This window comes from Ranitomeya variabilis, chromosome 5, assembly GCF_051348905.1.
Source record: "Ranitomeya variabilis isolate aRanVar5 chromosome 5, aRanVar5.hap1, whole genome shotgun sequence".
NCBI lineage: Eukaryota > Metazoa > Chordata > Amphibia > Anura > Dendrobatidae > Ranitomeya > Ranitomeya variabilis.
Window position 1 is genome coordinate 412316005 of NC_135236.1, and position 17621 is coordinate 412333625.

Sequence of the window (17621 nt, forward strand, 5' to 3'; positions counted from 1 at the left end):
TTTACATGCGTTTTTTCCTGCGTTTGCGTTTTTGAAACGCATGCTGAGAAGTGTGTGACAGCTGCCAATCATCAAAATCAACAAGAAAACCCACTATAAATAGAAATAGCTAGGGTTAGGGGTAGGGTTAGGATCCCTAGGGTTAGGGGTAGGGTTAGGATACCTAGGGTTAGGGGTAGGGTTAGGATACCTAGGGTTAGTGGTAGGGTTAGGGGTAGGGTTAGGATCCCTAGGGTTAGGGGTAGGGTTAGGATACCTAGGGGTAGGGGTAGGATTAGGGTTAGAGTTTGGATCCCTTTATCACCTTGATGGTGGGGGGTGGCTTATAAGTGTGTATTCTTGTTTTTTTTCTATAAAAACGCATGCGTTTTTAACGCAAACAAACGCATGTGCTTAAAAATGCATGCATTTACATAGACAGCAATACGTTTTTTTGCCGCGAAAAAACGCATGCATTTTTTTGCGGCAAAAAAACGCCGCTAAAAATTACTACAGGTTGCATTTCTGCAACAAAACGCAAGCATAAAAAAAACGCATGTGTTGTCAAAACGCATGCAAAAAAACGCATGCGTTTTTAATGTTAAGTATAGGAAAAAAAGCATGCGTTTTTAGCACTAAAACACAGCGGCAAAAAACGCAAGTGTGAAACCAGCCTTACTATGCCTGTAATACTACTGGTGGCACCATCTTTTGGCTAACTTTTTTTTTATTTATGCTAATGTTTTTATAGAGTTGTTAATAAAAATTTAATTTTAATTCATTACTTTTTGCATTTTGGTCATTCACGTCTTTTCTTTATATGATTGATTTTTTTTTTGTTTTTTTTCTGACCGTTTTGAAAACTGCACTAGAAAAAAAAAAAAAAACATCAAGGAACATTTCACTTCTTTGAAGTGGATTCCTCTTAAAGTCTGCATCAAACTTGACATTAAAGTCAAAAACTTACAAAAAAAATGTGTAGAGAAAAGCTTTAAACTGCTTCAGAACCGAAAGACTTGTCAAAAAGGCATTTGGATTTTTTTTTTATATAAATTTTTTTTGTGAAAATCAGATTAGTTTTTTCCCACTTAAAAAAAAAACCACGTGAACATACGGTAACATAGGTAATTTAATTTTTTTTTGGGTCAAGCAAGGTCAATACTTATTAAAAAATTCTTTTGTTCATAAGTTGTCCTTAGACCATATTAGCCCGGTTGCCTTTTTTTTGGAGTATAAAAAGAAAATAAATTGAGGATTTGGCCCCGGCACATCCACCAAGACAACGTAGCAGCTTGTGCAGCTATTCACTTACTTCTTGGCCTGACTCTTCATTGACTTTCGTCATTAGTTAGAAAAGACCTTTGGCTAAAAGTCATTAGTGAATTTATTGTAAACTTGGCCAGTTTTTGGTGATCGTTTTGTGTTTGTTTAAATTTCTCTCTGCTCCTTGTGTTCCAGCAGCTGTAGTATTCCCAAAAGCCCCAGCCATAACATAGCTTTTGGAAATGTCAACAAAAAGTATTATCTGCAGTTACAGAACTTTTTAGAATTGTCTGTTTGATATTTCACATTAATGCTGGTATTGTTTATAGATTTTTAGCTTTAAACTTTGTTTTGTGTCTTTTCTAGGAGTCAGCTAAGGACACAAAGGTTTTGATGGCATTTTGCATATTTGTAGTACTGAGAATGAAGTAGACATGAATTTGAGTTTAATCACTTTAAAAGCTTAAAGGGGTAGTCTGGTGAAAGCAAGTTATCACTTATTCGCAGAAAAGGTAATAACTTGTTGATCAGTTGGAGTCCAACCACTGGAACCCCCACTGATCAGAAGAATGGGGACGGTTCTCTTTGTAAGGGTAGGTTCACACCAGTGTATAAAACATTGTTCAGCATTTCAGCCAGAAAAGTGCAATAATTTTTTTTTTTCTCACTTGGCAGGTGCAAGCTGCGTATTAAATCGCTATTAAGAGTGACATACTTGTCATCTCTTTGATATATTTTATATAGAATATATATTCATTTTGGTGCTATGACCATACTTGCTTGTTACATTTTTTTTTTATGTCCCATTGACCCAGGCTCTGTCCCCCTGTTCTGCCTTGAGCTCATCCTGTTGACCTCAACTGATGCAATTGTATGGAAAATATTCCTGATCTGGCAGTGCTATTAGGCGTGGCCTTTTTTTTTAGTGTTTTGTATATGTTGATCCAATAAAAAAAATATTTTTTGAAGATATGTTGACTCTTTCTTGGTCATTGATAGGGTAGGTAATAATTTGTTTAAACCCCTTTAAACATACAGTAGTCACTTACAGCGGGGGAAATAAGCATTGAACACGTCACCAATTTTCCAAGTAAATTTCAAAAGGTGCTATTGAAATGAAATTCTCACCAGATATCGATAACAACCCATCCAAGCCACATAGGAAAGTAAATCAAACGATAGATTTCCATAAAGTAAATTGTGTAATAATGAGAAATGGCACAGGGAAAAAGTATTGAGCTTACTGAAATTTATTTAATACTTCTTATAAAAGCCTTTTTTGGTGATGACAGCTTCAAATTGCCTCCAGTATGGAGAAACTAGTCACTTGCATTGCTCAGGTGTGATTTTGACTCATCCTTCCACACAAACACTGTTCAGATCCTTTAAGGTTCTTTGGACTCCTTCTATGTACTGTGAGCTTTAGTTCCTTCCATATATACAGCATTCTAATGGATTCAGGTCAAGTGATTGGCTGGCCTATTCTATCAGCTTTATTTTCTTTATCTGAAACCGATTGAGAGTTTTATGTTTGTGATCATTGTCTTGCTGAAATGTTCACCCTAGTTTCATCTTCTTCATCCAGGTAGATGGCCGCAGATTTTTATCAAGAATGGCTTGGTACATTTGTCCATTCAACTTTCCTTCAATGATATGAAGTTTGCCGTTGCAATATGCTGAAAATTAGCCCCACATCATGATGTTCCCACCTCTAAACTTCACTGTTGGCATGGTGTTTTGGGGATGATATGCAGTGCCTTTTGGCCTCCAAAGAGTTCAATTTTGGCGTCATCTGATCAGTGTATATTCTCCCAGTATTTCACAGGCTTGTCTAAATGTTTTTGAGCAAACTTTAAACATGCTTGAACATGCCTTTGTGACCGTGCATACAGGGCATGGAGGTTGAGTGCATCACTATTGCTTTCTTTGAAACAATTGTAGTTGCTGATTCCAGGTCATTATGTAGCTCTCCTCAGGTGATTCTTGGCTCTTGGACAACTCTTTTTATAATTCTTTTCACTCCTCTGTTAGAAATCTAGTGGGCAACACCAGATTGTGTCTGGTTTATAGTGAACTGATAAGCTTTCCACTTCCATATTATGGCCCAACAGTCCTCACTTGAACCTTCAGTAGTTTAGAAATTCTTCTGTAACCAATGTCATCAGTATGTTTTGAAACAATAAGATTGTGAAGGTCTTGAGGCAGCTCACTGGTTTTACCAATCATGAAATGTTTCTTGCTTGGCACCTTGGTAATAAAACACCTTTTTATAGGCCATCTATGGAACCAGATGATGATATTATTTTTCGTTAAGTGGCACGATTGCTTTCTAATTACTGATTGATTTCAGCTGGTGTCATGTCTTTCCATGGCTTTTTGTGCCTCTTCATGTGTTCAGTACTTTTTCCCTTTGTCATTTCTCATTATTACACATACCATATATACTCGAGTATAAGCCGACCCGAGTATAAGCCTACCCCCCCAAATTTTGCCACAAAAAACTGGGAAAACTTAATGACTCGAGTATAAGATTAGGGTGGGAAATGCAGCAGCTACTGGTAAATTTCAAAAATATATATATATACCAATAAAAGTAAAATGAATTGAGACATCAGTAGGTTAAGTGTTTTTGAATATCCATATTGAATCAGGAGCCCCATATAATGCTCCATACAGTTCATGATGGGCCCCATAAGATGCTCCATACAAAATACGCCCCATATAATGCTCCATAAAGTTCATGATGGGCCCATAAGATGCTCCATATACAAATATGCCCCATATAATGCTCCATGCAGTTCATTATGACCCCATAGACGCTCCATATAACAATGCCACATATAATGCTGCTGCAATTAAAAAAAAAGACATACTCACCTCTCGTCGCTGCTCCTCAGCGTCCCGTTTCTCCGCACTGACCGTTCAGGCAGAGGGCGGCGCGCACACTAATACGTCATCACACCCTCTGCCTGAATAGTCACTGCAGAGGATGCGGAAGATGGAGCAGCGCCGACACTGGAACGAGGGACAGGTGAATATGAAATACTCGCCTGCCTCCGGCATGGTCCCTGGCAGCTTCTCCCGGACAGATGGTCTCCGGCGCCCGCACCTTTTTCCTCTGTTCAGTGGTCACATGGTACCGCTCATTACAGTAATGAATATGCGGCTCCACCCCTATGGGAGTGGGGTCCATATTCATTACTTTAATGAGCGGTACCACGTGACCGCTGAACAGGGGAAGAAGCTGCCGGCTCCGGAGACCATGGGACACACAGGGACCGCATCAAGAGTGCCAGGAGCAGGTGAGTATGTGACAGTCGTCGCTCCCCCTCACCCGCCGACCATGACTCGAGTTTAAGCCGAGAGACGCACTTTCAGCCCATTTTTTTGGGCTGAAAATCTCGGCTTATACTCGAGTATATACGGTAAATTCATGTATGGACATCATTGATTTCTTTTCCTGTGTGGATTGGATAGGTTGTTACCGACATCTGGTGATAATTTAACGTCAATAGCACCTTTAGAAATATATTTAATTAGAAAATTAGTAACATGTTCAAGGCGTATTTCACCCGCTGTATTACGGTAATATATCTTCGTTGCCATTTGCCCATATATATTTTTTTTTAGCTAAGAAGTTCTTCTGATAAAAACAAAGCTGACACACAGTCTGCCCGTCCATGTGATCTAATGTGGGATCAGCATCTATGCACACAAAACGAACACAGGAATTCGACCAAAATACGATATAATGGCAAGTGATTAATATAAATTCCCATTATATATATATTTTTTTATTTACAACTAACATTTCTTGCCCACCCTTGAAAGGATTTTTCCTTTTCTGTTACTTTTTTGCATGCAATTTTTAAGGAAATGTAGCACACTTAAAAAGATGAAAATCCTTAACTTATCTTGTGATGCTTAGTTTAAAATTAAATAGTCTTGGTTTGACCAAACTTGAATGTGCTCCATATGAGGAGAAGAGTGAGCTGCAGTCAGAAACCTCAGCAGCTTTCCTCCATTAAGAACCAAGCAAAAAAATCAACATGATTAGGGACACTTATGGTTTCTATAGAAGCATGATTTCGCAACTCCAATACACAGAACACAGTTGGTAGTCCTTCCAAAATCAACAGAGAATTGGGGACTTATGGGGTCTTCACTCTTAAAATTATAGTTTGAAAGCTGTGAAAGCCATTTAGGCAATGTTTTCCAGAGGTTAGAATCTTTTTGTATACAAGTATGGTAGAAAATATTACAATGTAAAACATTGGTTTCCAGCTGAGCTATTCATTATCTTCACAGCGTGCCTCCTTTTGTGTCTTCGAAGACAAACAGTAATTTTCAAATCCATGTGCGGAAAACATTGAGACCTTGCCTACTATATCCGCTGGGCATTGGAAATGTCATGGGTAATTCTTTTAAATGATCTGTTTCAAATATTACAGGCTTGTTGCCTTGCTTTAGCTCTTCTTTTTATATGCTTGAGGGAATCATACTTAACTTTCATAAATCTTTTGCTGGTGAATAATCTTGCAAATAACAACCTTGAGATAAGAAAATTGTCATTCAGTGCATCTACAGTAGTTTACAGTACTTAATGATGAATGTAATACATTTTTCAGTCTATTTCCAGTGGGATGTTTGTTGGTAATCTTTACAGTCCTCACAAATCTTTTTCACTGGTTTACTCCTTTATTGCAGTAAAGCAATAAAAATGACAATGGAATGCTAAATCCTTCACATGGCAGACAGGGACTCCACCCAACAGACCCAAATGACTATTGTATGATTTGTCAAGTTTCATACATGGCATCGGTCTGTAATTTTATTATCCAAAGCAGCAATATTCACAGATGTGAGCCTTAATTGGTTAATCTCAAGATGTTGTTTTTTTGGTTTTACATTTTTGGATTTATTTATTAAATTGCCTAAGAATCAACAAAAACCTATTCATTATACATTCGTAAATAGCAGCAAGTAACGTAATACAATGTCTATATAGGTAGTCATAAGGAATGTAACTCAATATTGACGTCTTTAGTCATTCCAAATTCTTAGCAACAATTATACAATAAAACTACCTAATTTAAAGTTACTCTATAACATCAACCAAATATAAGATGTAAACCAAGAGAGAAGCAAATAGAGAAGTAGAGAAAGCACAGAAAGGCAGAGCAACAGAGGGGGGAGGGTGTTAATCAGACTTTGGCCCCTTTCACACATCAGTTTTTTGCCATCAGTTGCAATCCGTCTAATTTTGAAAAAAACGGATCCGGCAACTAATACCGCCGGATCTGTTTTTTCTCATAGACTTGTATTAGGGACGGATTGCGACGGATGGCCTCACATTTCATCTGTCGTTCGCCGGATTTGTCAAAAATTGTTTGTCCGGCGGCCGGAGACAATGAACAAAGTAACGTTTTTGTGTACGTCGAACAAACAGACAGCGACTGATCGGTCGCCGTCCGTAGTTTGCTAGAATGGAAGCTTATGGTGCCGGATTTGTCTAATGATGGAATCCGGCGATGGATTTGGGTTTTTTTAACTGAGCATGCTCCGATCCAATTAACCAGATCTGCTAGTCAGATCCATCCAAAAACGGATCAGTCGCATCAGTTTTTCACAATCTGCGACGGATCCGTCAAGCCAACGGATTGTGACTGACGGCAAAAAACTGACGTGTGAAAAGGGCCAAAGGGTCCTTGTTCAGTGATCTTCGATATGTGCCCGAGTACTCGGCAGAGGAAAAATAGAGCCAGTAAAACAAAGTTTTATAAAAGAATTATTAGCTGTAGCGGTCAGTAACTCCATCAACATCACCTCATTTATTTTAGAGAATCAGCATACTATTTTTGGAGCAGTATCTTTTTTTTTTTTTTTTTCCTGAAAAGGGGGATGCACGGCCAAGCTGTCATAATTAGGTGTTTTGGTATAGAATACCTGTATAATCTCCTCAAGATGTTTCTTGAGCAGCTCCATACTTCCTGGTTTCTGGGAGGGTGGGCACTGCTTTTTGAGAGACCATTCTTGTGATTAGTAGAGCTGTAGTTTTGTTAAATGCTGGGGGATTGTGATTACACAGGGCGAGTAAAAGGAGCTTGTCAGGAGCTGAGAGGGAGGAAATAAGTGAGCATCTAACTACTGTATAGAAAAAAATGGGCTGGAGAGAGGTGGTTGGTATGTTAAGAGTTAACTCGTCTCCTGGAATATAACTACTGCACATAGTGTGCAAGGATATGGGAAGGCACTAGTGGCTGAGCTCCATGGAAACAATTTGTACACTAGGTTATAAAAGATAAAAGCTCTTATGGCAGGAGAACAGCAGGTTAAAAAAAAAACAATTTAATAACTGGAAAATACCTGTTTTAAAGAGGTAGTCTAGCAGTAAAGGAATACTGGGTAAAACAAATGTCATGGCTCTTGTTGGGATTTGGGGGTGTAGTATAGTAACATAAGAGTGTGACTCCTTGTTTCATGTATGGCCAGCTCAGTAACATCTACTCTGTAACAACACAGTGTATAGTAGCAAAATGATAAACATGTAGTGAAAATCAGGAGCCGGAAAAGTAAGTATTCATTGTCCTTCCTAAACTACATTTCACTGGTCATAGATTTAGGAAAGCATTTCAGCCAACAAGTATGATCTTGACTATTTTCCCCAAGTGTTGATTAATTGGTCAATATATAACCATTGACTTCTGTCATTTTGTTTTTCTTAATTTTTTTTCAGATGTAGCCTTTTGTTATGTTTTCCTCCCACTCTCTGATGTAGTTTTTGTAAAATATTTGTAAATGGTAGTGGTGATATACTATGATTAGTGTAAGCCATACTCCAAATGGCAGGAGGGGGGTTCAGACCGTACCTGCTAGTTTTGGTAGCCAACCATCTAATGTGTGTGGTGTATACGTTGCTCCAGTGCTGTCCGCTCCCCTCTAACCCTTGAAAGCGCATGTATAAGCGCAAACCAACCAAGTGAGCATGTTTATTGGCTAAGGATGAGAAACAATAGGTATCAACCAAAAGCTAAGTTGTTTTGTTTTCTTTTATGCTTTTTTTTTTTTTTTTTTATATGAATTTGTAATCCTTCTATCTGGTTTTGCCTCAACTTTTGTGTGTATATACTGAAAGAGTTGGATTTACGTATTTACAAATCTGTTCAAACAATGACCTGCCAAGATACTGGAGCACATGGTTTTAACCCATAAAAATCATTTCTATCTTTTCTGACCTGATGCAACATGTCAGAGGAGAGAGAAATGATGTCTCCAAGCCTTCCTCAGTACCTGCTCTATCTCCCGGCCCGTGAAGATCTGCCGGCCAGCACCCGCAGGGAATTTTCCTTTTAGTTCCAGACTTTTGATCATTGTCTAAGGGTATGTGCACACGTTGCGGATTTTTTTGCGGATCCACAGCGGATTGGCCGCTGCGGATTCGCAGCAGTTTTCCATGTGTTGTACAGTACCATTTTAACCTATGGAAAATCAAATCCGCAGTGCACATGCTGCGGAAAAAAACGCGCTGAAACGCTGCAATGTTTATTCCGCAGCATGTCAATTCTTTGTGTGGATTCCGCAGCGGTTTACACCTGCTCCTCAATAGGAATCTGCAGGTGTAAAACCGCAGGTGGAATCCGCACAAAAACTGTGGTAAATCCACAGTGCGGATTTCCTGCGGATTTACCAAAATCAGTGCGGAAAAATCCGCACACCTTTCCGCAACGTGTGCACATAACCTCATACAGTAATCAAAAGCCCAGTATCTAGTAAATCATCCCTGTGTCATCCCCTTAGTCAGATTATTATTTTTTTTATTTTATAATTTTTATTTCCTTCATTCTTTGTTATTGCGGTTGGGGTTAGGGTTTTTTTTTTTTTTTTTCAAAAGTTAAAAAAAAAGAAAAATAAAGAAAAAAAGATGACTATGACGGACGACTAGTGTTGAACGCAAGTGCTCACTACTCAAGTTTACATCTGGTGCTCCAGTGATATGTCAGAGTCCCCACCCCGTATGTTTCTCAGCTGTTAGGCAGCCAAAGAAATGCAGGGATTGCCCATGTATGGCAGGCAATCCCCCACATGTTTTTTTTTTTGGGGGGGTGTCTAACAGCTGCAAAACATGTCACTCGAGCACCCACGATGCTCCGTTCCATACCTGAGCACCTGATGCAAACTTGAGCACTTGCGCTCAACACTAATCGTCATATGGTTTTTACAATATTATCACTTTTGACGAGTTTCCACTATACAGACCCCTCAAAGTCCATTGATATCTGAATAAGTTCCTAAAGAAACGGGTTTTGTAAATTTATTGAAAAAATGAAAAATTTCTGCTAAAATTTTAACCCCTCTAACATCCTCACAAAATAAAATGACATTTGAGTGAAATTTTGAAAATTGCAATTTTTTTTTTTCAAAATTTTCACCAAAATTGTGATATTTTCTCAAATAAAAGCAAGTCATATCGAACACATTTTACCACAATCATGAAGTACAATATGTCACGAGAAAACCGAATCACTGGGATCCATTGAAGCGTTCTGACAGTGGTCAGAATTGTAAAAATTGGCCTGGTCATACAGGGAACTTATCGGCAGATTGTACACAGTAACCTACAGACAGTGTCAGGTCGTCGCCGTTATACTGATTACAATGATACCTGGTGATGGAATCTTGTGGTTGTTTAATCTTTATTTGTAGTTTTCAGTTAATGGGACTCTGGTGCTGTGGGTAGGGCTTCGTGGTGCTCTGCTTAGATATTACTCTGTATGGCTTATGGCAGGCCACTGATCCTTCACTGATCTGCCCCCTATTTTACATAATGCATATACTTTTGTGGGGTTAGAAAAAATGATCTTCATCAAAATGGCACCTGTGCAGTAGCATCTGTAGTGTTCCGATAGATGTTACTTCGCAAGCTTCGGCGCCATTTTGCTGCAGCCAATTTTTTTTTTTTTCTAGCAAAATGGCAGTGGCGCTTTCTGATGGTTGCTACTGCACAAGCGCTGCCTTTGGCGTCATTTTGATGGAGCCAAATATTTTTCTACAGCAAAATGGCACCAGTGACAGCGCTTTCGCAGTAGCATCTATCGGAATGTCATAGATGCTACTGTGCAGGCACCATTTTGTTGAAGATAATTTTGTTTTTTTCTTTTAACCCCACAGTAGTATAAACATAAGGCATATTAGCTATTGTATCATGCTACAGCGTCTGTGCCATTTTGACGTTTTTTTTGTTTTTGTTTTTTTTTTAATTCTTTAACCCCACAATATCATATGCATTATGTAAAATAGGGGGCAGGTCAGTGAAATATGAGTGACCTGCCATAAGGATGAATGTAAGCAGATCACTACATGAAGTCCCCCCACAGGCCGCCCCGGAGCATGAAAATCTCATTAACTGAAAATAAAGATTAACAACAACCATAAGACAGATTTCATCACCAGGTATCATTGTAATCAGTATAACGGCGCCGACCTGACACTGTAGGTTCCTGTGCACAATCCTGCTGACAGGTTCCCGTTAAGGTCAAAACTTGCTCAATCAGTTAAGACAAGAATGCTCTGCTCTTGGACAGATTGTATAATTATGGTAATTTGTTTTTGAAAGTAGACTGGGCCTCTCTATATTGCTGCCGAACCTCTTATTTTAGAAATACAACCACTACATGAAAGCTACCAAATGCTAAGCTGTAAGGTGACAGTTGGCATATTGAAAAAGGGAAATAAGATCTTTTTCTTTTTTTCCTTAAAACCTCTGAAGTCAGTCGTAGTTAACAGTTCTGATCTCTTCAAAACACTTTTGCAATGACAAGAGATGGGACTTGCTCCTTCTTGCACTGGTGAGGAATGCATGAGCTATATTCAGTGTATTAGGTGTGTTCTTTTGTGTAGATGATTCTGTTTATTTAGGCTTTCGATGTAATGTAAAACTCAGTCATATGTGGTTTGCGTAGCTGGCATCGCTTTATAAGGGGGCCACCCACTTTGGATGTCATTTTCTATGCTACAGTAAATCTTGTGTGCCTTGGTGTGTTAATATTTGGAATGCTCATTTACAGACATTTGGTTGTTCCTAAGCCGTATAATGCCATACAATTATTATAATGTAATAATGATAATCTTAAAAACAACCAGTCATGCGATTCATGCCTAAACCTTGGGGCAGCATGAATAAGAACTTGACTTCACAGTTGAAGTCAGGGGTAGTTTTCTCTGAAATGCGGGAAGATCTGGTTAGGAACCATAGATAGAGAGGAGGCTAGTCTGATGCTACTTCCCGGCTGGCGGCTTCTTGCACCACTCCAGGTACAAGTACACATAAGGGAGAGACGTCTCAATCACCTGGGAAAAGCGGACAGACACATCTATACCTAGAGTCACATCTTTGCCTATAGTCCCGTTTTATATCTTCTAACTATATTGTTCCTGAAACTCTAGAGCAGGGATCCCCAACCTGTAGCTCGGGAGCCACATGTGGCTTACGATCTCTTGAATTGTGGCTCGCGGCTGTCTGCTAGCTTGGTGCATTAGCTCCAGGTCTAGCAAAGAGCTAAGAAGAGCGCATCTCAAAATGGTGAATTTTGTGAGTAGTCTGGCACAGAAGAGCAGATCTGGATGCACATATCTTAGGGGTTTAGAGATAATTTAAAGATGGTGTGCTGGAGACAGGATGATACTAAAGGTCAGAGGCGGTGCTTAAAGCTGGATACGACAGTTTGGTGGGAGTGCTTGATGGGAGAATACTGAAGGAGGAGATTGTGAGAACCCTTGGATCTTGGTACACTGCTTCTGTGGAAAAGCTTTGACTGTTGTTATACACCACGTTCCAATTTATTATGCAAATTGGATTTAAGTGTCATAAAGAATTGTTTTGTTTTTCAAATAAACTCATGGATGGTATTGTGTCTCAGGGCTCAATGGATCACTGAAATCAATCTTAAACACATGTGATAATTAGTTTTCCAGGTGATTCTATTTAAAGGAAAACTACTTAAAAATGATGTTCCAACATTATTAAGCAGGCCACAGATCTTTTTTCTTTCCCATGTTACTTGAAACCTCTCTGCTGCCGAAAAGCATCAAATAGTGCAATGCCTTGGTCAAGGGATGAAAACATTAGATATTTGCCAAAAACTTAAGCATGATCATCGTACTGTTAAGAGATTTGTGGCTGAATCTGAGCACAGACATGTTCATGCTGATAAAGGCATAATGAGGAAGGTTTCTGCCAGGCAAGTTCATTGGATTAAGAGAGCAGCTGCTAAAAAGCCATTACAAACCAGTAAACCGATATTTGAAGCTGCTGGTGCCTCTGGAGTCCCTCGAACCTCAAAGTGTAGGATCCTTCAAAGGCTTGCTGTGGTGCATAAACCTAGTATTCAGCCACCCCTAAACAGTGTTCACACGCAGAAATGGTTGCATTGGGCCCACACATACATGAAGACTAGTTTTCAAACAGTCTTGTTTACTGATGAGTGTCGAGCAACCCTGTATGGTCCAGATGGATGGAGTAGTGGATGTTTGGTGGAAGGCCACCATGTCCCAACAAGGCTGCAACAACAGCAAGGAGGTGGAGGAGTCATGTTTTGGGCCGGAATCATGGGGAAACAGCTGGTAGGGCCCTTTAAGGTTCCTGAAGGTGTGAAAATTACCTCTGCAAAGTATATAGAGTTTCTGACTGACAACTTTCTTCCATGGTATAAAAAGCAGAAACGTGCCTTCAGGAGCAAAATCATCTTCATGCATGACAATGCACCATCTCATGCTGCAAAGAATACCTCTGAGTCATTGGCTGCTATGGGCATAAAAGGAGTTAAACTCATGGTGTGGCCACCATCTTCCCTTGACCTCAACCCTATAGAGAACCTCTCTCAGTGCTGGATGTGGCTCGCGACCCTCTCTCAGTGCTGGATGTGGCTCGCGACCCTCTCTCAGTGCTGGATGTGGCTCGCGACCCTCTCTCAGTGCTGGATGTGGCTCGCGACCCTCTCTCAGTGCTGGATGTGGCTCGCGACCCTCTCTCAGTGCTGGATGTGGCTCGCGACCCTCTCTCAGTGCTGGATGTGGCTCGCGACCCTCTCTCAGTGCTGGATGTGGCTCTCGACCCTCTCTCAGTGCTGGATGTGGCTCGCGACCCTCTCTCAGTGCTGGATGTGGCTCGCGACCCTCTCTCAGTGCTGGATGTGGCTCGCGACCCTCTCTCAGTGCTGGATGTGGCTCGCGACCCTCTCTCAGTGCTGGATGTGACTCGCGACCCTCTCTCAGAGCTGGATGTGGATTGCGACTCTGTCAGAGATGGATGTGTCTCTCAAGGCTTCCTGCAGCCAGGCTCTGATACATGTTGCCCATGTTTTGGGCAGCAGGAATGGTATGGCTGGCTTCCTTTCATTTACATAGCGCAGGACTTTTTCATTCATGAAATGGACCATTGGAGAGCAACAAACTATTCAATAATTCAAGCAACAGAGTGAGGGCCCTACTCACAGGAGCTTACATTCTAGGAAGAAATGTGTGTCCGTAATCTTTAACAATAAGGAAAGAAAGGTCGTTCTCATAAAAGCCTCATCCAGCAAGTATTTGTGTGTGCTCAGAAATTCAGGGCATTGGGATACAGGATATATGGGTTTTACTGTTAGATGAATTGATCTGCTTCTTAAGAATTAGGGGAGTTGAAACGATAGGGAAAGTAGAAAGGTAGCCTAAAGAGATGTGTTTTTAGGACACACTTAAAACTACCGATACTGGAAATCAATTTCTCTGGGATAGCGCAATCCATTGAAAAGGCTTGAGAAAATTCTTGGAAATGGGAATAGGAGGATAGTCTTATGAAGGAGGTTGCTCTTAGGTCATTGGTAAAATGAAGAGCACAGTTTGTGTGATAGAGATGGGGGGGAAAGCTACTTGTATTGTCAGACTTTTATTGTCATGAGAAAAGATGAAGCTGCTGACTAAATTCTTAACAAATTGGCAAACAGCTCCTATCTCTAGTTTACAGTGTTTTAATTAACAGCTTGTATCAGTCCCCCCCTTCTTTCTTTTTTTTTCTTCTTCTGAAGCTACAGGTTGATTAACAAATGATCCAATCCCTTCTGTTTATACATTTTCTGATCTGAGTGTAATATCCAGTTTGTAATGTTGTAATGAACTTTGCATTGGATCCAAGGATTCATATTTATTTGCTTTATTTTGTAGAGATAAGAGCTCAGCTGGTTGAACAACAAAAATGCTTGGAGCAACAAACTGAAATGAGAGTTCAGCTCCTTCAGGACCTTCAGGACTTCTTCCGCAAGAAAGCAGAAATTGAAATGGAGTATTCCCGGAATCTGGAAAAGCTTGCAGAAAGATTTATGGCTAAGACCAGAAGCACAAAAGATCACCAACAATACAAGTAAACATTTTACCTATCTTTTTCCTTAGTTACTATGGATGTTGGTTGTAGAAGTTGCTCTTTTAGGTTTGTGTCTTGTGACTTATTTACCTCCATCATTTGGCAAATATTATGGAATGATGGTCATTTACATTGCAAATTAAAAGGAATCTGTCACCCCCCAGGACGTATATGACCTATTAATATGGGCATACAGGTAATAGAAATGTTACACTAGTCCTACCTGTATACCTCATATTAATGGTTTTGTTGCTGAGAAGTGCTTGGAAGAAATCCCTGCCCCCTGTCATCATTGTAATACTTACCTTCTCCCGTCAGTGTCAGTTACGGCCCCGGAATCCTGCGCCCTGCCCTCCCTCAGAAATACATACCTCATCTTCCCTCCTGTGGGCACTGCACGCCCTGGAGCCTGGAAGAAATCATTAACATAAAGACAGAATATAACATTTCTCAGCAACAAGACCACTAATATGAGGCTTACAAGTAGGACAAGTGTAACATTTCAATTACCTGTATGCCCATATTAATAGGTCCTATACATCCTGAGGGGTGGCAGATTCCCTAAAGGGAGGTTACTCATGGACTAAGTATATTTTAGTTTATAGATTTTGGAATAATATGAAGCTCCACCATTGGATGTGTTAAAAAAAAAAAAAAAAAAAGTTCCTATGCTGAGATAATCTTACAAATGTCTCCTTGCTATATACTGTTGTTTGCTCTGTGCGACCATGCAGAGCTGCTTCATTTCATGGTTGCACATTCCAAAGCACATGGCCAGGGGAGGAATCATGAGCCACTTATGATAAGTGAGTGTACAGAGGAAACATCAGGAGCTGGTAGCTACTACTTTCCTAGGTGACACATTTCCCTGCCTGTTTTATCACAGGAGCGAGTGTTCTTATCTGCCTTAGATTTAGGACCTCATCATAAATCAGGTCTGTAATATAGGAGCTCCAGCGGCTGCTGAGCTTATTTGGCAGATAATTGTGCATCTGCCATGTTGTTGTTTTTTTTTCTTGGGTGCAGTTGTTGAAAAGTAGAATTCCAAACTAGGCCACAAATCTTGGTAAAGAACAATGGGAGAACAATTTGTTTTTGTTTTTTAACTTCATGGCATTGTCCAAAACTCTAACTTTCACAAATCAACCTTTACGGCCATCTTTTTGTGTGTTTTGAGTATTCAGCTTTGCAGATAAATGAACCACATGGGAGATGGAATTCTATTTGGGCCTCCGTTCTAATTGTTACTCAGGGGTCTTAGGTCCGTACACCAGTCCAGCCCTAAAGCTGTTTGGACATGGAGAGGTTTCCAGAGATGCGCCTGAGAGAAGTGGCGTGTCGTGCTGTACAACCCCAGGGTGCGCGGATAATGAGATGTCTGCTGGAGCTATTCGAGGCGCATTGCACTTGTCATCAGATTGTCAGCGGCCAGCTGCTGACCAAACTATGACTTGCATTTGTAAATACTAGACATCCTTGAAGAAACAACAGCTGAATGAAAAGTGCCATGCATGAATTGTTCTAATTCTTCCCTAATACCTGGCTGAATATGTGTCTCCATGCCGCCTTCCCATTGCTTTGCTGCATTCCTCTGACCCTTGACTGACTTCTATGTCCTTACAAAGCTCTTTGTGAACGACTTAGAAGGTGATATACAAGTTTGTTTTGTTAACGTACACCTCCCTCCGGTCATGACATAACTTCTCTTTGAGGTCACCATTGTATTATGGTTTAGGGTTTAAAGTTTATTCCATTGAAATATATATATAAGCGCCTCCTTTGTAAGTTGTCTGGGATTTACCACCTTACCTAATGTTATGTGCACAGTGCATGTATTACAATACAGGATTAGGATACACGTAAGCAAAAACTGTTAATAGTTTATTAACAAATAAATAGGAGGTGGATGTGCAGTATCCGGCCGTTGACACTATAACAGCTGATCAGTGGGGGTGCCGGACCCCAACCGATCTGATATTGATGACCTATATTGAGGTTAGGTCATCAATGATATAGCAGACAGCCTCTTTAAGGGAACTGTAAAATGCGTTTTTGTGCAGCCAAAATACGCAGGAGAACACGTGAGTGCTCAATAAAATGTGTGAGCCCGTACTTTGCTTTGTGAGTATGCTCATACAGGAGCAGAGCACTTTTGCCTGCTGACCAGCACCCTCCTGAGCAGTTTCTGAGCAAGCAGTTGGAGTCTCAGGACCCAGAGACCAAGGACTTGTAAAGGAGTAAGAACATATTTAAAAAAAAAAAAAACAAGCGAAGGTACAATTTGAATAGCAGATAATGTAGCAGAAAATCCATTTAGATCTCATCCATCATCCTATGGTGTAGCCTAAAGGTGTCTCATAAAGACAATGGAGCATAGACCATTCCGGGAGCAGATGGTGATCATATTCTGATCTTTGTCTCCGATGAGACAACACCTTTCATTTCAGATATAGCAATTAAAGGAATCCGTCAGCAGGTTTTATGTAATCTGAGAGCATCATTATTTTGAGAGAGACTCTGATTATAGGCATATCGTTTGCTGGTCTGCATGCTGTCATTGTGATACAATCACTTTTTAGATCAAGCATTGCTCAGAATGCTGAGCCCTGTATCACCCCACCCACATTACTGATTAGCAGCTTTCTCTGTACTTGTACATTGACAGAAAGCTGCCAATCAGTGCTTGGGGCATGGCTTTGCAGAGCAGTTGACTAGGAGGCATGATACCTAGTCCTGTATTGATAATCTCCTGCTTATAAAACACTGAATTTATTGAAACCACAACACATGGCCCATTAAGTGACACACTGCTGGAATCAGGGTCTCAGCCCTACATCATTCAGCACTCTGAGCACATGGCAAAAACTTGATGCCAGATTCCCTTTAATAAACCAACATTGGTGCACCGTGCACAAACTGTGTAGTACAGCCGATCCAATAGTACGAGAGTGAGCATGGTTAGTGCTTGCTGCATCTCTGTGTACTT

General features: G+C 40.3%; 1 protein-coding gene across 5 annotated transcripts in view; it reads left to right on the top strand.

Annotated features, from left to right (window-relative positions):
• Positions 1-17621, top strand: part of SRGAP1 (SLIT-ROBO Rho GTPase activating protein 1) — a 182060-nt gene that overhangs the window by 67675 nt on the left and 96764 nt on the right. For all 5 annotated transcript variants that reach the window (XM_077265163.1, XM_077265165.1, XM_077265167.1 and 2 more), the window contains exon 2: positions 14440-14635. In XM_077265163.1, coding sequence (XP_077121278.1) covers positions 14440-14635 — 196 coding nt within the window. The remainder of the gene's footprint in view (positions 1-14439; positions 14636-17621) is intronic.